Here is a 24348-nt window from a genome sequence, read left to right on the forward strand (position 1 = left end):
TTTTATCATTCATTTTTTCTATTTTGGAGATGAAAAAAGACCTTGACATATTTTTTTAAGACTCACCTTTCCAACACAAAACAACAAAGTCTTATATGTATGTGTTTAGCTTCAGTTTAACATCACTTTTAATAGTAATGAGAAAATGACTAATAAGTTTGAAGTACTTTTGTTCAGCACACCCACACAATTATTATGATGTGAACCCATCAAAAGCCACTGCTTGTGTCTTGTTTAGATAAAGTAATAATAATGATAATAATAACAGAGGAAAGCAGGAAAGTGTTACACACAGAGCCGTCATCCAGGAACATTGTCTTCTGTGGTATATAAGGAATATATTTATATTTCTAACACCTTTAAAGGGGTCTTCGGATGCTACGTGCACCTTTACAAGTTGTTTGAACTGAAATGTGTGTTGGCAGTGTGTGTACACAACCAACCTATATTGATAAAAAACATTTTTTATCTGCTCAAATCGAGCCAATCTCAGAGGCCCCTCCCACCATAGTTTGATTGACAGTAGCGTTTCAGCACAGGCTGGACGGGTATGTTACCTTAGCTGTTTTTAACAGGGTAATAAAAATGTTTACACTACCATTGAGAAATTTTAACAAACCTATGTTACAGACTTTTCTTTACGACCCTAAAGAGTCATATCAGCTTGTGGAAAATGGGCATCCCCTTTAAAGTCTGTGTATAAAACTGAACTAAAGGCCGTTTGAACATGAATTGTTTGGTGGATTGTATGTGGTCAGAGCTACATCTGTCATCTTTATTTAACAAGAAAATGCATTTGTAAATAACTAGTGTTACCCATATAATTCCTTGTTGTTCATGTAATAAGAACAACACATTTTAAACTGGGTCCCAGGAGGTAAATAAGGAAAAAATAATGTTTTGAAATTGGCCGTGATGGTGAAATACCGTCATATAGATCAAAGCACTTTATGGATTTAGGATATTGTATATGATGTTATATTCACAATTGATATCAGTCAGTATTATGTCATGCTGTGTCATTTTGACAACTACAGATTTTAGAAATGTTTTTTTTTTATCTTGTTTTCATTAAAGAGCTGTAACACTTTCTTTTTTTATATCGCCATGTTTGAATGATGTAAAGTGATTTCTTTTTCTAATAAATACTAAAGTGAGCAAAGCAAAGATGTATTAATATATAATAGATAAATATATATGAATAATTTATGAATATATTAATAGATAAACAATTCCTGTATTACTTATTGTTTATGACTTTCACTGGTTATCTGAGTGGAGAATTACATTATAATGAGAGTTCTGGCTCGTTTTATCCATTTAACCCCTTTTAAAACACTTAAACTTGGTTAGGTGCAGTTAACAAGTAAGAAAAAGAAGCAAAATATTGATTAACTGAAGGTTTAATTAATATTAGCCTATCATCTCTGTTTAATTCATTATGGTTTTACAGTAGCAACTATAATAACTCGATGCAGTGAGATCCAGGAAGACGAGTAATGATTAGTTCAGAGAGCAATTTAAAGAGGAATAACAAATTTATTAAATAAAAGTGTCAAATTATTAATACAATAAAAGACTAAAATAAATCTCAACAGTAGTCAGGTATCTGCAGAAAGTAAGAAGTAAGGAATCAGAGTAGGCACAGCTGAAAGATGTTCAATGTCTAACAAAACATCAGTTTCACTACCACACGTGAAATGTGAGGCCATCACACATATTCCTAGAGAATACTACAAATCTTGAAGATAAACCAAAATGAAAAGAAAAGATAAACATACATGAGTAACAATAATGAGTAGGCTACATACTTAAATATGATTATGTGATGTGGAAGAATATAAGAATAGCCTAAATGAATATGTAATAAATAATGTGAATACATGGATATGAAAATCAAGGAAAATGTAACAACAATAATATTTTGGAGACATCACTATATTTTGACAGAGAGTCAGGCCATTTAAGATGTAGACGAGTTTGTTTCTTCATCAGATTTGGAGAAATAGAGCGATTGCATCACTTGCTCAGAAATGGATCCTCTGCAGTGAACGGGTCCAATCAGCTAATAAAAACATCACAATAATCCCCACCACTCCAGTCCACCAGTTAATGCTTTATGAAGCCAAAAGCTGCATGTTTGTAAGACATATAGTAACTTGAAACGGTCGCTTCTGGCCAAAACACCTGTGCGCAAACCACAATAACGTGAATACCAACACATGTGGATTTGTGTGGATTCAAGTAACTGGGTTTTAGTTTTGAGTTGCCTGTGCTCTGCTGCTGTGCTCTGCGCGGCTGCGCTTTTAGCAGGCTGTACTGACGTGCGCATGCGCAGTAGAGCAGCAGCGCGACGCGGAGCGGCAGCCGAGAGTGACACAGCGGCGCGAGCGGGTAAGACAAACACATCTCCCTCATCACACTCATACTCTGAACCTCTCTCTGGCGCTGCGAGTACTTGACTGTGCTAACCGTCCGTCTAATTGTATTGTCCTCCAGTGGCACGGCGATAAAATTATATATTTTTAACAAGAAAATGTTCAAAGTTCACCCCTCAAACGCCTGCGTTTGGATTTCCCCGGATGTGAGTTGTCCACTTTTTTCGCCTGTCCGCTGGTCTTTGTAGTTTCTTCTCGGTGTCTCCCTGGATTCGTTTCGATTACACGTTCACATATAAAAACTACAACCCGTGTGTTTCCGCCTTAGGCGAATGATTTCGTGAAGGACGATGGGAAGTGTAGTTTATATATTGTGATTCGCATGTTGGTCCAACGTAGAATACCTGGTCTAAAAACCACACTAACCAACATGCTTTGCGCCTTAAAGGAATCACTCAGCTCAGGCTAACCACCGATGCTAAAAAGCAAATTAGCTTACGAGGTCTGACTATTAGCCTTCAAGTAATTTGGTTATATTAATAGGGAGTTTATGTAATACATTTTGAGGTAAGTGTCTGTCGCACCGGTTTACTAATCACAGCTGACTGAGAATAGCTCTGTAAGTTACTAAAGCTAACGTTACTGTCCATTTCCATGTTCTGTGCTGTTTGGTGGAACGTCAGGAAATAGACACGTATCTGAACCCAGCACTGACATCACTATAGCTTTTGACATACAAAGCATTTGTGTGTAATTCACATCAGATTAATGCATGAGATCGCGTAACAGTGAGTTAAAGACGAGGCCGATGAGCTGCTTTGGGGCTTCTACAGAGTAACCAAACCGGTTCTTCATTCAGTTTATGCGCTTTTTTAGTGAAGGATCTTGATTTCCGAGGATTATTATACTCTAATATCCTCTTGTTCATTGACGTGGCTGTGTTTTGGACTTTGCCTCAGATCACATCTGTAGGTTATTATCACATGGAGGCTTCCCCTTGTTTACGACCAGAAACCAATGTCATTAAGTCCATTCTATTATCATTGACGGAAATGGGGGAAAATGTCAGGATAGATCATATTGTAAACAAATGTTTGCATTTTAAACCCAAAACATAACTGAACACCACCCATAACCTCACCCACTGACAGCAAATCAGCTGATCCAAAGAAAGACAGAAAAAACTAATCCTTGAGGAATGTGTACTGGATTTGACACATCGTGACACACAAATGAAGCTGATCTTTTAATTCAGAAGAAATTGTTACCACATAGGACAAGTGTGATTACCAATCAGACAAATTCTCTTTAAAGAAACTCGTTCAATGTAAAACTCTTGTCTGTCCCCATGTGATTGACTTGATCTTTAGGGAGTACCGAGTAGTGTTTAGTTTTGTGATCTAACTGTGAATAGTATACTCCTGTTTTCTCTGTGCGCTCAGTATGTTCCTCTGGATTCACAGACAGAATGCCAGAAGGAGACAGTGCCGGTGAATCCATCCATGGGAAACCATCAGCGATAGGAAACTTCTTTAAACGGCTCGGCCAGGTCAGGCTCTTGGAAATGACTCTTCGACTGATTTTGAGTGTTCGGGTAATGAGAACTGTTTCTCTCTGAAATGCAGATTTATCAGTCATGGTTGGACAAGTCAACGCCGTTCTCAGCAGTGCGATGGACGGTCACCGTTATCCTAACGGCCTTATATATGATCCGAGTTTATATACTACAGGTAAAACCGATAATATTCTCACATCTGTTTAGGAATGTGTGCATCGGTTTGATCCGATTCAGTTATGCTTTGACAATCATGCCGTTGCAGACTGATGAAAATGTTGTAGCATTTTTGATTACAAAAGGTGAATTAAATGTAACTAAATGCTTGCGTCTTTTGTCAGGGGTGGTACATCGTCACATATGCTCTTGGAATCTACCACCTAAACCTCTTCATTGCTTTCCTCTCACCTAAAGTGGATCCCTCCTTGCTGGATGATCCAGGTAGGACTGAGATTTAAAATGATCTCACTGTCATCACTGAGGTGTTGTTTCTTTCCCTAATCGATGTCTCTTCACTAGACGAGGGTCCAGAACTACCCACGAACCAGAATGAAGAGTTCCGGCCGTTCATCAGGAGGCTGCCAGAGTTCAAATTCTGGTGAGTTGGCACATTATGGAGTTTAAAGGTATCCGTTCACCCCAAAAATGAACATTTGACCATCATTTGGTTTGTATGAGTTTCTTTCTTCTGCTGAACACAATTGCTAGTAGCCATTGGAAAAAAAGTACTATGGATGTCAGTGGCTACAAGCAGCAGTTTGGTTTCCAACATTCTTAAAATATCTTTGTTTTTAAGATGTCCTTGTTATAGAGTAATTCTAGATTAAAGTACTGAGTAATATTAATTAACTACATGTACCGTATTTTTCGGACTATAAGTCGCACCTAAGTATAAGTCGCATCAGTCCAAATATACGTCATGATGAGGAAAAAAAAACATATACAAGTCGCACTGGACTATAAGTCGCATTTATTTAGAACCAAGAGAAAACATTACTGCCCTCTGGCGGCTGTAGACGGCAATGTTTTCTCTTGGTTCATTTCTCTTGGTTAATTTCTCTCGGTTCATGTCAAATTAATTTTGATAAATAAGTCGCACCTGACTATAAGTGGCAGGACCAGCCAAACTATGAAAAAAACTGTGACTTATAGTCCGGAAAATACGGTACTTACTATATGGCTAGGGTTTGGGAATGGGGTTACTTGCATGTAATTATGCATAATTAATTGTTATTTTAATAGTAAGAACATGTAACAAGGACATCCTAAAACAAAGTGTTAGAGAAGAAAGATATTCATACAGCTGGGGAAGAACTTGATGGTTAGTAAACTAGGGCTGTCACTTTTTATTCGATATTCGAATATGCATTCGAACATGACTTGAAATATTCCTAATCGAACTATAAATAAGATATCCGTTTTTTTAAATGCCATGTGTATCACATTTTTTACAATCTATGATTAGACCGTTTGATTTTTGTTTTATTCTTTGCCATCTTATCTGATAAAGGGCACTCTAGACGTATTGTAGCGTAGGCTCATGACCAAATCCAGCGAATAAGAGCTAGTAGCCGAGTTAAAAACATCTCAACTTTTTAGAACGCCCTTAAGCGCACCGCGGGTCATGTGACAAGAATTAACCAATCAGCTTCAGACACTTGAGGGTGTCATGTAGATATTCGAATACGTTGTATGATATTCGTTATCCGTTCGAATTAGATTTTTCTAAAAAGTGAGAGCCCTATAGAAAACAATGACCAAATTTAATTTTTTGGTTAAACTGTCCCTTTAAGAGTTCTTGAAAACACTTGATGAGTTTTCTTTAGTACCTGTTAACACCTCATAACTTCATGCGTTTTCTCTGATCGGATAGTTGTCTGACTTGTTAAAAAGGTTTCATTTTCACTTGGCCACATAAATGCATCTCCACTCTCCACAAAATTTCTATAAATCTGAAGTTCGATTTGCGCGCTTTATGCAAATTCAACAGAATTCATGTCGAAGAAAGTGACCGATGCGCTGCGTCTTTTCCATTTTCAGCTCATTGTTGCATGTTTGCTCGTCTTTCAACCTTCAGTTTCATTGTGCTGGGATTTTCATTTCAGGCAAAATAAGTCAAAACAGAGAAACTTATCAGTAAACCCTCCATCAATATTTTCCCCCCACACTGATTTTGTTTTTAAAGACTCCAGGAGGAGACACGTTTATATTTATAAGCATAAATTTTGTATCGTCTAGGCGTTTCGTCCACATGGATCCGGTGTTTTAGGAGCGTGTAACCGATATTTTTTTTGTGCCACATACAGGTCTGCCATCTAAGCTACATCGTTTTGTCTCGGTTTCTTGTGGAAGCAGATATTTCCTGAGATAAAGCAAAAAAAAAAAAAAGTTGGGAATCGGGAAAGCTCTGGCTTCGTGTGGACGTAGCCAGAGTTATTTTCTGTTTCTTCGATGTTCACATGTAAAGTGTTTTATATTGGTTCCGAGTGCATTGATTAACGTGTGTGTTGATGTTTCAGGCACTCAGCGACGAAAGGCATCATCATCGCTATGATTTGCACATTCTTTGAAGCCTTTAACGTGCCAGTGTTCTGGCCCATCCTCGTAATGTATTTCATCATGCTGTTCTGTATCACCATGAAACGGCAGATCAAGGTACAGCAGTGGAAGCTTTTCTAGTTATCTAAAAATAGAGCTCTATTTGTCCAGAAACTGCAGTGATGTGACTCTGTTTGTGTTTCCTCTGCAGCACATGATCAAGTATAGATACCTGCCCTTCACACATGGGAAGAGAACTTACAGAGGCAAGGAAGACACAGGGAAAACCTTTGCTAGTTAAAATTCCCCTTCCCGAAATTAAAGTTATTGATGAAGAATGGTGCGTAAAGGGGGTTGAGGTTTTTTTTCTTTTTCTCTTTTGCTTTCTTTCTTTTTCTGAGTAAGGAAATGCCAAGTTTGTTTTGATCGACATTGAAACTGTAATGCTGCCTTTAAGCATTCGGGGTTTGGGCCTTTGAGAAATGCTGTTGAGATCTTCTACACTGGCAAATTTTAATATATTTGGACAACTAGGTATGAGATTTTCCTTTTTTTTTTTTTGGCTCAGTGGTCTCTCATAGCTAATAAACTGTCTTTTCAGTATAGGTTTTAAAATGGTAGTTCACTTGTAAATGCTAATTTTTATATATAATTTACTCTCCATGTCTTTTTCAACCAGTATGGCTTTTTTTTTCAGTGGAAAACAAAAGATATTTAGCAGAATGTCCATGCTGCTTTTTTCTGTACCTGTATAATGTTATGGAAAATAGCAGCATGAATATAATCTCTTTCACTAGTGGTAAAAGTCATATTGGTTTGGAACTAAATGAAGGTGGATGAAGTGAATTTTGGGTCCACATGATTATTTACAAAGTTACAATATAAAATAGTGGGGGGAGTTGTCATTTGTATAATTAATATTGATGGGAAACAAGCCAGATTTGATTTATTTTATGACCCCTATGATAAGAGAGACCGTTTAATATTCACACCGTGGTACATTTGGTGTCCTCCATAGTTAATATCATTAGATTCAGTATTCAGATGAACGTAAGACGCTCTCACGAGGGGGCAGACGTTATTAATCATCAGGTCCATCTTGCCACATGTTAATATTTGCCTTTTATGAACATTTGTAATTCTCTTAATGTGCTGTAGCATTGTATTTAATTTTGTACATAGTTGTCCACCTTAATCACATCCATGTGTGCTGATTGTAAGTTATTCTTCAGTAGTGAACCATTTAAAACCCCTTCACCTTGTACATCTGTTTTTTTTTAAAGCAAGTGTGCATTCCATTAAAATAGTATGATACAAAAATATTGCCTGTATGTTTTTATCATTTAGGCATTCCCAGTAAAACTTTCTCTCTTTTTTCTTTTACAGAGGAAACATAAAGTTGAGTGCTTTAACTATAACAAATGGATGGAGAGGGTTGAAGGTCGTTGTTCTTTTGGGGTCCCCCCCCCCCCCCCCCTTTTTTTTTCTGCTGGGCCATAACTAGTATAGATTTGTTTTTTTGTTTTTAAAGGCAAATGGAAAGAACTTCAATAAGCACTGGACATGAGATACATTTTCCTAATAATTTTTTTTTTTTTTTTTTTTTTGGAAGGATATATATATATATATATATATATATATATATATATATATATATATATATATATATAAAACTTATGGTTATTGCAAGCTTTTTTTTATTATTATTTATTTTTTTGGACAACAGCATTTTTACTGTATTAAATGAATCTTCATCAAAACACAAATGTAGGTTTGTTAATTCCTGATTAAAGACATTGCATGTTTTAGGTTTTCTTGTGCTGCTGGTTAAGAGAAAATAAGATGATTTTAATAACCAAGCGTCATTTTTGTTTCCTCTTCAAATGCTATTAAAAGGCTGTGTCCCTTCACCGCTCATTACTTATATATATTTATTTAATGAATGCATTGAGTTACATCGACATTATTTGTTTACAATGTCCTTGTTACACATTACACATATAGTAATAACAGTAAATTATGCATAATTACGGGCAGCTAACCCTAAACCAAGCCCTAACCCTATAACAAATACATAGTTTAACTCGGATCTTATGGGTATAATTATACTGTACAGAGATGTATAGTAACGAAGTAGAACTACTTCGCTACTGTACTTAAGTACTAAAAGGCGGTATCTGTACTTTTCTAGAGTATTATTTTTTTCTCCTACTTCCACTTTTACTTCGGTACATATTTTCGCTGAGTTTAATACTTTTACTCCGATATTTTTTTTATGTGCGGCATCGTTACTCGTTACAATTATAATAATGTTACGAATCATTCCATTACAAACCACTGCCAGAACTGTAGATGGCAGGTTTGATGAAGCTGGCACTGAGCGAATCAAGCGACACTGCGCGTGCTGACTGAACTGCTGTGAAGAGAGAGATGAACACCGAGCCGAGCCAGATAATGACTCGTTCACGAGTCAAGAACCGGTTGCATCGGTTTTCGGATGACCAGTAACGTTAGTTCTTTCTGACAGTTCGATTCAATAAACCAGTTGAAGAAAACAGTTCACCGATTCTTTTGCGCTCGATGCAATGGCGTCATTGGCGTTGACTGCACATGGGCTCATAACATTAACACAGAATCAGTTCAGAATCAATCACCAAAAGAAAACAGTTCGGTTCCAGACGCTCTGTGTGTCGGTTTGCTTCACGCTAAATCACACATGCGCAGTATCATCAGCTCCTCGGTTCACGAATCGGACGCGTCTGACACAAACGGTTCTTGACTCGTGAACGAGTCATTATCTGGCTCGGCTCGGTGTTCATCTTCAGTTCTCTCTTCACATCAGTTCAGTCAGTGTACTGTTTGAGTCAATGAATTACTCCGGGATATTGGTTTGTTTTAACTCCGAGGGAGTGTCAGACACATTAAACAAGTTAATGTCTTAATTCATCTGTGGATTAATGCGTATTGGAGACGCGAACTGTTTAAAACGATTCAGTTCGATTTGGTGAACTGTTTCAAAAAGATCCGGTTACATCGAATGATTCGTTCGCGAACCAGATATCACAAACTGCTTTGTTTTTAACTGTCTTAAAACAGACACGGAAGAGAAGACAATGCTGAATAAAGTCATAGTTTTTGCTATTTTTGGACCAAAATGTATTTTCGATGCTTCAAAAAATTCTAAATGACCCTCTGAGGTCTTATGGGTTTGAAACAACATGAGGGTAAGTTATTAATGACATCATTTTGCAAATTGGGCTAACTAACCCTAGTAACCGTTTTTTGTTTACAAGAAGTTACAGTCAAAGGAATTGTGATTGTCCTTTAGGTTAATCATTTGAAATAGTAAAAACAATATGTTCAAACTTTTGACTACTTTCTTTAATAGCTACATAACACAATACTTCTACTTTTACTTTCAGTACTTGAGTAGTAAATTTTAAAATAGACTACTTGCAATACTTAAGTACAAAAAATGTTGAATACTTTAGTACTTCTACTTAAGTGTGGTGCTTAAAGAGCACTTCAACTTCTACTCAAGTCACTTTTTTGATAGAGCACTTGTACTTTTACTCAAGTATGGTTCTCTAGTACTTTATACATCTCTGTATGAAGGAGACCTTAAATTAAAAAGTGTAACCACACTATGTTTGGTTGAGCCAGAAACTAAGATGAGGTTAAAAGTAATGTAATGTAAATATAAATCTGTAATGCACATGTAGTACTGATTTAAACACCATCTTACGGCAGTTTACGTTTGCACCTAGAGTACAGAAGCTGCAAAAAGACACTTCCACATAAAATGCAAGAATGACATTGCATTAGATAACAAAACATCAAACCAGCTGGCATCTGCACACACAACACTTGAGCTACTCCGAACTACTCCTTCACAGTTACTCTGAACAGTGAAGGAGTATGGGATAAGATGTGTCAGTTGTTGTTACAAGCCTACAGCTACAACAGTTAGCTAAAAGTTAAAAACTTTAGCCTGTCAAATGTTTGATGAGATTTGACAGAGAATGTGTTAACAAATAGAACAACACGTATAACAGTCAACCATGTTTTGTTTGTTTTTTTGCAAGAAATTTCAGTTTTTTTACTTCAACGTTTAATTCAATGTGTCTATTGTTTCTCCAAGTGAAAGCTATTTCTAGACCGGTTTAGTTTTGTGTTAGTGTGGAGAAAGATATGTCCCTGTAGGGGGCAGCGATGTCACATACTGCACGTTTCCATACTGCATAAAAACAGGTCGTTTCTGGCAAATTCATTTAAATAAGTGCTTTTATTCCACTAGGTAAATTCTGCGACAGTCAAGTCATTCTATTTCAATTTTGGTGTATGTTAGGATTAAAATGTGATGCATCAACAATGATTTTGTGGCGTACTGTGAAGCCCCCTAGCGGCTGTTACCGTACACGCACGTGCACGTCCCCCCTGACGTCACCGCGTCCTGTTGAACTACAACTGACTGCAAGCGGACGAGTCCGTTTCGTTCTCGTTCTCGTTCTCAACCGGTGCACGGCTCCTTTCGTGACTTAAACTCAATGCGCTAACACGATTAATCACCTTTATTCAGGAAAGCCCCGTCGAACCTGTTGTTTCCCGATGCATACGTTGCACTTCCGGGTTTCCGGGCAAGGATCAGCTGTGATGATTGAATGAGAGAGAGAGAGAGAGAGAGAGAGACTCCTGAATGCTGTGCTGCGGAATAACAAGTGCACTGTGACAGAGGATTCCTGTAGTACAGATGAAGCTAGTACTGTACTAAGTTTATTATGAGCTACAGTGGCGGTTCTACATTGAAATACACCCTGGGCGAGACCCCTTTCGAGCGCCCCCCCCCCCCCACACACACACACACACAAAAAATAGCAAACAAAGTTCTGCACAAACAGCAATATTTTATTATAACAACTGTTTTCATATGATGTGATATCATTGCATGCATGTTTCCAATTTGCCATTCCTGCACTTGTTAAATTGATGTTCCTCTTGGAAAACAATTTACAGCAGAAGCAAAAGAGGCTGTTGTTCTTAATTGAAGAAATCAGCCAACTTCTTGCCATCTTTTCACCACTTACTAATGTCTTCTTAAAATATTAGTGGTGGCAACTTCTCACATTACTCTCATTCCTACGGAAAACAAAGCCAGGTGGCACTTTACTTGGTCCTCTGTGAACCAGCTCAGTCCGAATCCTGTCAGTCAGATGTGAGGGCCAGTGGGGCTCAGTGGGGGTTCAGCTCCAGGCATTTCTATCAGACAGCATATTGGCATATTACTCAAAACACATAGCAGTGAAAAAACACAGTCCTACTCATAAATTATCAGAAATATTAAAATTACATTAAATTGCAGTTGTCTTGTAGCCCCCACACACACACACACATACACACACACGATATGCACACCTGAAAGCTCATGCTGGGTAGAAGTAGAGGCAAAGAGGTCTTCATCCTCAATATCAGATATTTGTGGAGACATATTTGTAGCGGAGGAGGTGGTTGGCTCATCCTGACCAGTGGTAGAGGATGCTCCAAAATATTTTAGAAGTGCCCCTGAAATTGCAATTTAACTGCATTTGAAATCAAAAGACCATAGGATAATGTTTTATAAAGCTAAAACAGCCTAGGGTCAAATTGACTCAAAACATAATAGAAGGGTTACATAAACATGCTCTTACACACTAAATGTCTGTCATTACACGCTATATCCTCCTAGACCCGAAAAAAAACAACATTTATTTATTTCATTTTTCCCCCCATGTCATCACATTTTTTAGAGCATAGAAACAAATAGTAAAACAAATACATTGAAAAATTATATTTTATTCACGTTATGCTATGGTCACTGGGACTCAGTTGTTTAAAAAATAAAATGACTTTAAATTATATGTATAGGCAAAAACAAAAACTTTTTGGGTTTCAGGATATTTTTCAGCCAAAATTTGTATATCAATCTAACTTTTCATGGAGGTACCATTAGGTTACTGCCTCAAATTATACGCATGACACACTTTTAAAGCATCATAGCAAAAATGCTAACAAAGAGTTACGTTATACCCACCATCAATTAACATTAGCCCTTCATTCATGAAATGGATACTGTAATCATACAGAGACAATAGTTGCATACCTTTATCTTTTGCTCGTTTCTCCTCTTCTTCTTTTCCGAAATTGGGCACCTGGCTTTGACCTTTTCTTCTCCATCTCTGTTTATTTGGCACTCGACAATCAACAGATTTCCCATCCCCCCAACTGTCACTCAGGACCAGAAGTCAGGACTAAACCAATTCACCTTGATGACCGCATAATCGTTTTGTATTACCTAGTTTCATTTGCAGGAACTATAGGCCTGTATATAGGCCTGTATTATAACATTATGAATGAAATGTGCGTTATTTGGAAGAAAGTCGGGGTGTGTGACTGACTTTAGCCTATTATTAATTATATTACTAGTGTGGATCCCCCGTCCCCGTCCACCCCCGCCCTGTCCGTTCCATTTGAGAGAGACCCAGAGGTGAAATGTCGCACGCGCCTCTCGCCCCACTCCCTTACACTTCTCTCACAACACAACGCTTCAGTGGATATTTTCAGCAAGCAGGGGCGCCAGCAGCTGCAGGGAGCGCCAATTTGCCAATTCCACACACAGTGAAATGATATAAATGACGAAAAACCGCTTCGCGACACAGAGGATTTTTTGTTTATCTACTCGTGCTGCCGCCCCCAATGTGTCCCGAAAAAATGACGCCCCGGGCGGCTGCCCGGTTCGCCCGTGCCTAAAACCGCTACTGATGAGCTGCTGTTATGAGTATAAAGATATGAAGATATGTCAGTGGTGACTCATCCTGCCGATTCCTCCTGATCAGTTGTTTTGGATCTAACGATATTGTGATGAAGGTGCGCTGAGCTCGCATGACCCTCGGAGACTCTATCCGGACGGTATTTATTATATTGAGAGATTGTCGCACTTTTCTATAATTTGCGCGTCCGTCAAACCTCGCCGGAGCGCGCGCGCGAGAGAGAGAGAGAGTCAGGCGGGTGTTCGCGGTTTAATGTGTGTTAAAGTGCTGCCGGTTGGACAATGAAGAAGTTCTTCGACGGCCGACGGGAGACGGTGAGCTCCGGGCCCGCGTCTGGAGCCGCTGCGGTGGGCGGCGCGGGGTCCGGCGCGTTTATCGGACGCGTTTTCTCCGTTGGACGATATCAGGTGACCGCGGAGGAGACTGTGGCGGAGGGTAAGCGACTTTATGCTTTATTATGGACAAACAGCAAATTTAATGATCGTGCTGGTGATGCTTTTATGGTCTGTGGTTAAATAAATAAATAAATAATGCTGCCTGATGAATGAATCTGAGCCTGTGACGTCACTCACTCGTGCGTCATCTCAATATCTGCTGCCTCAGCAGAGGAGGTTTACTTTAACATTTAATTCCAGAAGGAAAGTTTGGAGATCGTTTGCTAAGTCTGTGTGGCTTACTTTCCTCTGTGGAGGTCAAAAGGAGAAATTTAGAGGAATATTGAAGCTGTTCTTTTCCATATGGTGAGATTTGGATGAAAACTGGAAAGGTCAAGCTCCAGAAAGTGACATTGAAGTAAATAAAGTGACTCAAGAATACAAGTCTTCTCAAAGCCATGGTTTTTTTTTTTTTTTTTCTCGATTTAGGAACAGTTTCAAATTTAATTAATGCTCTAAGCCTGCATGTCCACGGTCAACAGCAAAACCATATTGTTTCTTTTGTTTTGTAAGCCATATTTGTGTCTTTTGATCATAAAAGGAAGAGGTTACATAATATCGAAGTCTTTCATAATGAACTCACTTTAATGTCATTCCAAACCCACTTTCTGCCATGGAAATAAAAAGCCCAGACTAACTTTTCACTTTTTATTATTGTTATTATTATTAAAATATGTATTTTTCAGTCATTTTAGACAATTGTTCTGCTTTTGTAGTATGGAAATGAGCATTGTACATATTCTACAAGATACATAATTTCATATTCTACTGAATAAAGTAAGTCATACAGCCAGAAGGATATAAATGTGATCGTATGACAACAGTAAATCCTTCTAAAATCTGTTTCTGTAACTTGCATGCAGCCCTTTGTGGTTCTGGAGCTGAGCGTGGAGAGTTCTGGATGCATTACATGAGTCACCAGCTTTAAGTCTCTTAAGCAGATCTGAAGTCTTACCCCCACTGATGCTCTGAGATGTCACAAGAAGAGTCCTAGTAATGTGTCATAATCAGGGTGTCAGGAACTCAACACTGGTTACGCTGTGAGAGCTACAGAGACAGACGGTATTATCAAGGCAGAGAGAGTGAATCGGCTGTCATATGTTCATGTCATGATCTCAGTGCAAAGAGAGTTATGAATGCATTACACAAGTCATTATTGCCTGTAAGCACAATTGGAGTCACTGTGTCTCATGGGATACCCGAGGCCTCCTGCCATTTTTAGGGAAACTGAGTATGTGATATGTAAGTATGAGGTGATATTTTTGTCAATGAAGGATTTTTCCATAGAATAATGCTTCTGTTGGAAACGCAGCTGTTAACTGGAGAGCAGTGCATTGTGATGTCCTGAGCTGATCTACTTCTCATTCGAACTGATGCTGTTTGTACATCTTAACAAAACAGGGCTTTACAAATCTGCTTTTGATTTTGTTTTTTATTCCACTACCATCCAAGTCAAACATGTTTTGAATGCATTTCAGACTTTTCATGGGCATTCAGAGGCATTTCTTAAAGGGAAAGTTCACACCAAAATTTCACTCACCCTCAAGTTGTTCACTGGTTGACAACAGCTGGCTCTTCTGAAGAACAACATCCAACCCTGTGCTCATGGCAGTGGGCCACCTCAGGACAGTGGACCGTTGTGCTGTCTAAGCCATTTTGTGAAGGGAAAACTGTCAAGGTCTACAGGCTTTGACCTTGAAGCACAGTTCAGTGGATGTTTGACTTCCGCCTAGTCATTCAGATGAGTTTATGAGGCCTTCGAGCTTTAACTCAACGTTGTTAAACTATTACATCAGTGACTCAGGCTGTCGCTCACTACAGAAACACACACACTGTGGTTTACCTGAAAAAATTCAATGCAAATCTATGAACAAGTCAACAACCAAACGAACGGTTAATTTCCTCAGCAAAGCTCTCAAGGTATCCTCAGCTTCTGGATAGATGAGAAAACACAATTGTTTTATGAGTTGCATTTCGGTTTGAATTCATACTATGTGGTTTGTATGAAATTTTAGATTTTTAGAAAAAAACAAACAAACAAAACATAGTAGGGTTAGTGTTGTCATAGTACTGGAATTTATAACTTGGAAAAATAGTGGTCGCACAATTAATCAAATTTCTAATCGCGATTACAATAATGGATGCCACAATTCTGAAATCATTCAAAGCGAATATTATTCAGAATGTTATTCTGCACGCTTAAGATTTTTTTTTTCTTTCTATGATATCTTAAGGGTTTTTACATTTTTTACATTTTATAATACCATTCATATTTTTATTTAAATCATTTTAGAAGGAACCAATCCAATGTATATGACATCAAATGACATTTGAGGCTTAATACCATAGAGAAGCACTTTTCAGTTAGTGTTTTAAGCTTGTTTATTTCCATATAAAAATATGGCATGCAGTTGCATTAAACATTGGTATAAACATTAGAGCCCGACCGATATGTTTTTTTTAATTATTATTATTGTGGGGCCGATACCGATATTAGGAAGTAAAAGAAGACCAATAGAGATATTTCGGCCTGTATTCTTTGTGTATATTATAGTACAGTAACAGTCAAAAGTTTGGACACTTTCCCATTTGTGTGTACAGACATTTGACTGGTACTGTATATAGGATAAAGGAACTATATTTAGGTTACAGTATACAGCTGGTTGAATGATTTTAGTTGGTCATCCAGCCGGTCTTTGCTGGTCAGAAGGCTGGTTTTAGAGGGGTTTTGACCACTTCTTTAGCTGGTCAGGCTGAGAGACCAGCTGGAACAATCAGCTTAAACCAGTTTGACCAAGCTGGGAGATCAGCTTAGTTTAGCTAAGTTTAGGCTGGTTTTAGCAGGGTTTTTTTTCCAGCAGGATAGAATAATCGTTATTAATAATCGTGATTATAATTTTAATCAAAATAGTCATAATTATTTTTTTTATACGTTAATATCGGCGGCATATTCAGCATCAGTTATACAGTACAGACCAAAATAGGGCTGGGACAACGCGTCGAGGTCATCGATGACGTCTGCGCAAAAAATACGTCGACGCAAAATATGCGCATCGATTCGTCGACCTGTTTTTATTTTTCTAAAACACGTTTGCAAAACATTTACCTTATGTGCGCTGAATATACGCGATGGCCGGATCAACATTCTGTCCAACGTTATATAACCAATCCAGGGGTTTTTATGCATTGATCTTTTTTTTGGTGGTTGTCAAAGCCTTATTTGATCGGTGAGTGATGTAGAATAGAATGACTGCTGGGCCTGACAGGGCGCGTACGAGAGAGAGAGCCCCGGCTGCACGCACACTCACAGTCTTCAAACAACACGAGCGCTTCTTGCTCTCTCTCTCCCTAGTGCATATTAATCAAAATCATTAAACACGATAGAAAAAGGGCGAAACACCAAAGTTTCACGCGCGCTCACGCACTCACAGTCTTCAAACTACACGAGCGCTGTCTTGCGCTCTCTCTCTCTCTCTGACTTTTTTATTGAATGCTAGACATCAAGTTGTTGTTATTTTCATCTGAAAGAATAACTTTTTTTCAGTAAGCTAGGCCCTATGTGTTCAATAAGCTTGTTTCAGTAAGCTATGTGTTTTCAAGGCTTCAAGGTTTTATTGAATGCTATCTCTATACAAGTGCAAAGTAATGCATTCTTACTCAGTCTTTTATTTTGTGATTTTAAGAGCAATAAACATATATTGCAATGTTAAGGAATTAATGTTTTTTTTCATTCAGATATGTAAATCGAAATCGAATCGGTCTGAAAAATTAATCGTTAGATTAATCGTTTAAAAAATAATCGTTTATCCCAGCCCTAGACCAAAAGTTTGGACACACCTTCTCATTCAAAGAGTTTTCTTTATTTTCATGACTATGAAAATTTTAGATTCACACTTATCTCGCTCGGACCGAAATCTGTCAGGCTCGGGTCCTGTCGGGCCTAACTTTTAAGGCACGATTACAGCTCTAATAGAAAATAGAAAATCGAATCGAGAATCGAAATCGAATTGATTTGAGAGCTTGTGAATCGAAATCGAACCGATCTGGAACATCTGAATCGATACCCAGCCCTAGTACCACGACGCATGCGTGTGCATTCCTCTTCTTGGAAACCAGCCACAGCGCAAGTTCTGTGTCAGCAGCCTCATCACATACATGCGTCATGCTACTGTTATGAACACACGGCAAAGGATGACACTGAAAAGAAGAAATTGTTGAATAAAGTTGTTATTTTTGTTTTCTTTGTGCACAAAAAGTATGCTCGCAGCTTCATAACATTAAGGTCAAACCACTGATGTCACATAATGTAACAATATCCTTACTACCTTTCTGGATATTGAAAATGGAAGTCCTCTTGCTGTCTATGGAGGGTCAGAAAACTCTTAGATTTAATCAAAAATATCTTAATTTATGTTCCAAAGATGAGCGAAGGTCTGACAGGTTCAGAAAGACAGGGGGGAGGAGTTAATGACAGAATTTTCATTTTTGGGTGAACTATCCCTTTAAATGGATGGTCAATCCAAAAATTTTTAATTAAAACTGATTATTTAAATTATTATGCTAAGTATAACTATTTAGGAGTTAACTATCCAATCTACAGATGCAACTGTAGTCTCATTTCAGACTAATTAAAGCTTCAGTAAACTCTGCGATGATGCTTGACTTCAAGCATACAGTCTTTGAACTGTACAAGCGGATGGAAGTAAATTGGATCAACACACTGAAGACATTGAAATGAAGACCTGGCTCAATTAATTACATGAAACTGAGAGGTTGTGTGTATCTCCACCCATAACTTCAGCACATACTTTGTCTGTTACATGATCTTAATTTAAACAGGACGAGTCAATGTCAACAGCTGTGAGTGTCACCCATAACCTTGGCCTTAGGAATATTTATGGCCTGAATGTAAAAAGGTTATACATGCATGCCACACCACTAAAGAGGGCAGACATGTGCAGGGAATGTTCACATTGATATACAACCTACTATTTTTTTTTAAAGAAATTAGTATGCCGAATGTGTACTATGGCTAATATGCAAAATTAACCTACACTGCATTGCACATTGCATCTGATCCTCAGTTTGACAACTGAGAAGAACAAACCTGAGGCCATATCAGTTTTCGTTTCATTATTTGATGATCAGACTGCCACAGGTTACTTTACATTGCATGGCATTATGGATTAACTTACAATTAAAATAATAATAAATGGTCCAAATTTACATATTTATTTTCAAACTTGACAAGACACGTCTCAAACATCATGAGGTTAATCCATTCTGTTGAGTTTCTAGAATTTCTAGCTGTTTAAATTGCTGCGTTCCAAATTTCATGCTATCTGTCCAACCAAGTGTTCATAATTAACATTAGTGCTGTGGTTTTCAAACTTTTTTGGTCACGCTCCCTTTAAAGGTGCCATCTGTAATGTTTGGCAAAAAAAATCAAGTCATACTGCACATTCCATACCAGATGGGGGCAGTATGCCTCAATGAAGTGAATTGGTCTACTCTAGAGTAACAAACGAGAAACGGCATAGTCTCTATGCTCCGCCCCTACTTTCACAACAACACTACAGCCATAGCCGAAGCCTAACCCCTGTTTCACACTGCAAGCGTGAGCGGTGCGCGAGCAGCGCGTCCGCAGAAACTACATCGTCACTGAAGCAGCAGACTCTTGCGAGAATTCACACTGGAAGCGTATAAGTACAGCATCACAGCAGCGGCTTCAAAGCGTGTTCGGCAGACAGTAGAACCATTTCAAACAATGGGTATAATTCTTTCAACATTTGTTTTTATAACAATACACCATACTTTCACCCAAAATGAATAATTAAAAATTTAAAAATTTAATTAAATAATTTAAATTGGTAAATACATATTTCTTATACTTAATTTTCTTTTCTGGCATAATTGTTAAAACACTAGACATTGTCGTTGTTGTTAAAACTCTTGACATGCTTATTCTGTGCATTTTGAACAAGTTTTGTGTAAAATCATATTTATTTTTCCATCAAAAGTGTGCTTTCACTTTAATTGAGCGTGAGCAGCACAGCAAAAATAGACCGGAAGCCGAAAACCCCGCTTCACTGCTGTTCACGCGACGCTCCTGCTTGACGCTCACGCGCTGCTCATGGTCCCGGTGTGAATGAACTCATTGATTAACATGGACGCCGAAAAAAATATGCGCTGCTCGCGCGCCGCTCACGCTTGTGGTGTAAAACAGGGGTAACTGTGCGTTCACACCGCCGGCATCTAGAGCGTTAAAAATCGCTCTTACCGCTCTGCTCACGACCCTGCAGAAAGATTTGTGAGCGCTCAGACGCTCTGACGTAGATCGAATGCATATTTTGTATTTAAAGCGGCCGCAAAGCAAACAAGCTTGTTGATCTTGTGCAGACTAACCACAAGGAGTTATAAGTTAACCTCATTAAATATTGTTGTGGACGAAATATTAGGATCGTTTACTTAAAATGAACAATCTCAGACACCTTGATCCACGTATCACTTTTAATTTATTTTTTTATGTCCCTGTACTCAAACAGGGACACATCATAGATTAATACAAACGCTAAACAGCAATAATCAACCTGTCCTTTATTCTGCTTGGGAAATAATGTGCCAACTCTCAAGCATTCAGCGTGAGACACACGCAATTGACTCTTTTCACACGCTTTCACGCCACACATAAATTTTTTCACGCACAGAAAAACCACGAAGCAAAGAGGACACGGAGACCAACATACTAGACAGAGCAGGTTAGTTATGATATAATAAAATGGGTAACGTTAAGTTATAGCTAGCTAATTATCAAATGCAGCTACGGTTAGCCATCGCTAACATTAGCACGTTTATCGAACAGCCTTCGATACATTGCTATGTTATAACTTCCCGAAAACAAATACACAAACATATAAAACAAACTTCTAGCGAAATACTAACAGCATCTAACTTACTGTTAGAAATGTTGCAAGTTCAGAGTCGAGCCTCATTTCTTTATAGTCCATCAGTTGTCTCCAGTGATTGAAAACAGTGCCGATGTTTACTCTGGGTCGGCTCCTTTTTTTATCGGATTTGATTCCGAGCGCAGTTGTTTCCCTGTAGCGGGTGATGGTGGTAGGGGTCTCTTGCCAAGGGCTTGAGACATCATTTCTGTCTCCTCCCTGAACTGAAATGAAGTAGTGGGCTATACTTTCCACACGATTGACATCAGGTTCAAGTACACGCCCACAAGCCGTGCGAGTTATTCGTGTATTGCAGGTTGGCTGGTGGTTATGTTGCCCGCTTACCGCCTCCATTGGCCGAAACTGGTATTACGACACCTGTCGGGCCGGGGCTAGTAATGCTAATGCTAATTAAGGTTGATATCTCTGCAGCACTATAACTTGAAATTTTTTTATGACATCCATCGCCCTTATTTCTTCTCATTCTTTTTAATGCGTGTAGGTCATGTTATGGATATTTTTACCTAAATTTTTGCATATGGCACCTTTTAAACCTTAAAATTCATTGTATTGTACAATTCTGAGAATACACAATTCAATTTACAGCTCCTTCATAAATACAATAAAAAAGTGAAAACAAACTCGATGCACATTCCTTCTATTTATGATTTTATAGACTTTGATGCAGAAAAGGTACATCACCATCGTGTTCATAATAAAGTGATTTAAATGCTCCTGACTTTATAATTGCGACTTCCAAACTCATGAATACAAACTTTGAATGCACCATATGTGCCCGGCTTTCCTAGGCTAGTCCCATGTACGTTCATTGTGTTGAGGTTCTGGGGAGATTGTTGATGTTTTTGTCATTGAGTAGACATCACACTGCCATCAGAGAGCGTCTTTGCCTCATTCTGAAAGTTGAATGGGACGTGTGTGTGTGTGTGTGTGTGTGTGTGTGAATAGATGGTCAGCAACTGATTTATTCATTAATGTTTCTAATGGCCACCATCTGTCGACCTTAAGCTGTCGTCCTTAGTGTGTGCTGCTGTATTTGTTTCCATCGATTTGTGTTAGTGGATTTGGTTCGCTTTAGTCTGGTCTTGTCAGGTTGAATCTTTCTTAAAGGAATATTCCAGTGGATGAAACAGTAGCCCCTTTCACACATGAAAATTATATTCCACACATTGTAAATTATAAAATTACCAGATTGACCTTGCACTATATATGTTCACACACAAGTGACCGTTTTCTGTTGTTTTACTGTTAAGAGACCTTTCACATTGAAATACCGGTAAACTCTTTGATTAACTGATTTACTGGTAAATTTGAGCTCACTTTTAACAAGCTGATTATCTGAATTAGGTGTGATAGCAAAGAGAGATGTGCGAAATATTCAGAGCTGGGGGGTGCGAGGACTAGAGTTTTTTACGATACTGGTGCCATTTCGATACATTTAAAACAGTACTGGTGCTTAAACGGTGCCTGAAACTGATACTAAAATAAAAAGACCCACAAAAAGCTATGGATAACATTAAAGAACATTAAAAATATTTCAAATAAATCCATAGCATTCACATGCTCCTTGTATTCTCTCATTTCCCAAGCTTCCCTTACTCTAAGGCTAATAAATGTATTTCATGATCTGGGTTATTGTTTAATACAAAACCACACATAAAGTTTCTACTGTTTCTCTGTCACTCGCTCTGATATTTAGTTAAGATGAGTGCTGTCTGTCACAGTCTTTAATCAGTTCTGTGAATTACTGTATGCTCATTCTTTATAAAGTAGCAACAATGTCGTTAGTAAAGTACAGTACTGTGTAAAAGTCTTAGGCACATTAGTATTTTCACCCCAAAAAAGGGTTTTAAGCCAGTTATTTATATCTTTTGCTGTACTGTGTCAGTAGGAAATATCAGTTTACATTTCCAAACATTAATTTTGCCGTTTATTTTAATAATATTCTAGTGAGATTTTTTAATGCACAGGGAGTCTGACAACAGCTGGTGCTCCATCTCACTAGATTATTATTATAATTAATGGCAAAATGAATGTTTGGAAATGTAAACTGATGTTTTCTACTGACACACTACGGCAAAATATATAAATAACTGGCCGGGCACCATTCTATGGGGTGAAAAAACTTTTGATTTTTATAACTTTATAACTTTAGAGGCCATTAGATTTTTGCTGGAGGAAACAGCTGTGGTGTGATGAGTGGTGAACTGGAGCGAAAACTTTACAGTAGATGGGAAACGGATTGCTCCTTCGTGACCTTTTGTAAACTGTATTTATGACAAAGAACTGCACAGATACAGACTTACATTCTAACAATCTGTCGATAAACACACCTTGTGTCCTCTGTTTTCTGTTTGACTGACTCTGAGGCTATCTCAAATTTGAGTACAGTTTAGGGAGCTTAATGCTATGGCCCGGTAAAAATTAATAAAAAATGAAGCCCATGCCTCTTGTGTACATTTCTGAGAATCAGGAAAAATAGTTAAATCAATCGCTCAGGCATAAGAGGCACCGAAATCTGCATTTTGATTTGGTTCGGTGCATACCATCAAAAGGTTTGATGGAAACCGGCTAACATTTGAAAGTCAAGAAATTAAGGAACTTTACAGTTTTTATTGTATTATTTTTCTCTAAATGTTTTTAAAAAATTATAGGGGAATAATACAATATTACATTGTAATAATTTTTATAAAAAAAAAAAAAAAAACTATTATATTTTCTCTCCAAATCACACAGCCGTATTAAGAAGTATAAACCTTAAAAGGGTGGTTGATCAGCTTTTTTCGAATGCTTGATTGTGTTTATGGGGTGCAATGTAACATGTTTATCCTTTGTTTAAAAAACAAAAAAAAAACACTGTTTTCACATATTTTACCTTTTTTCTACTCTGCCGTTTTCATTTTCGTCAAAACGGTCTGTTGAGTTCCTGGTTCTATGAGGCCCCTCCCTCAGAAATAAGCAATGGGCTCTGATTGGTTAGCGGACTCAGTGTGTTTTTGATTAACTAAATATCTAGTGCAGGTTGTCCGGAAATGTCACGCCCCCTTACCATTATGGGTAGTTGCGTGTTCCCAGGGGCGGGGTTTATGTAAACATGGGGGTTAGTAATGTCACAAACCCAGGAAGAAGCTCTTTGTAGTCCCTACCAGCCATTTTTTTGTAGTCCTTAAACGGTGATTTCTTTGAAAGATAATGTCTGACAGCAACATTACGCACTAACTGAAGTAAAAAAAAAAAAAATAGTGAAATCATATTCAAACACCCCTTTAACTAACTTAACTAATTCTCTTCAGAGTGTTGAGCTTCCACAAAATTGACAAGGCCAGATTCAGCGCCCCCAGTGTCATCGCTGAGAATGCAGTGCATATTGAGCCCAAAGTATACTTCACTATTTACGTGTAGGTCACACATGTGCAATGAATTATTTCTGCAGTAATCAGATGCTCTACATGGCGGCAACACTGTTCCGGGCTGCTGTTTTAAAGTAGAAAACAAAAAGAGACAGAACAACAACAATGAAATAGCAGACACTGCATCAACAACAGACGGTGGCTTTGACAAACACGTGTGAGCGAGAGGGTATGAGTATTTGTTATTGGCCATAACTTATGGGAAAAAAATAGAGCAGACACTAGACATGGATGAAGCTTTCAAGAGCACAAGTGTCAACCCCCGTGT

General features: G+C 38.1%; 2 protein-coding genes across 14 annotated transcripts in view; both read left to right on the forward strand.

Annotated features, from left to right (window-relative positions):
* Positions 1 to 2266: 2266 nt before the first annotated feature.
* Positions 2267 to 8381, forward strand: LOC128018267 (protein RER1). Of its 4 annotated transcripts, none has more exons than XM_052603688.1 (8): positions 2267 to 2394; positions 3842 to 3927; positions 4004 to 4108; positions 4275 to 4374; positions 4453 to 4531; positions 6453 to 6588; positions 6683 to 6811; positions 7858 to 8381. In XM_052603688.1, exons 1-7 carry the CDS (start codon positions 2331 to 2333, stop codon positions 6770 to 6772), a joined length of 660 nt encoding a protein of 219 aa, XP_052459648.1. In that variant the 5' UTR covers positions 2267 to 2330; the 3' UTR covers positions 6773 to 6811; positions 7858 to 8381. The 4 variants fall into 4 exon arrangements, with proteins under 4 accessions (XP_052459648.1, XP_052459649.1, XP_052459651.1 ...); XM_052603689.1 differs by having other exon boundaries at positions 6683 to 6737; XM_052603691.1 differs by lacking the exon at positions 2267 to 2394 and adding an exon at positions 2452 to 2584.
* A 4882-nt stretch (positions 8382 to 13263) lies between these two features.
* The window catches only part of LOC128018253 (AP2-associated protein kinase 1), a 45471-nt gene continuing 34386 nt past the window's right edge, over positions 13264 to 24348 (forward strand). For 9 of the 10 annotated variants that reach the window (XM_052603646.1, XM_052603649.1, XM_052603652.1 and 6 more), the window contains exon 1: positions 13556 to 13709. In XM_052603646.1, the coding sequence (XP_052459606.1) occupies positions 13556 to 13709 (154 nt within the window). Of the gene's footprint in view, positions 13710 to 24348 lie in introns of all 10 variants that reach the window. The other variant, XM_052603653.1, reaches the window with a different exon arrangement.

Source organism: Carassius gibelio, chromosome A8 (genome assembly GCF_023724105.1).
Source record: "Carassius gibelio isolate Cgi1373 ecotype wild population from Czech Republic chromosome A8, carGib1.2-hapl.c, whole genome shotgun sequence".
NCBI lineage: Eukaryota > Metazoa > Chordata > Actinopteri > Cypriniformes > Cyprinidae > Carassius > Carassius gibelio.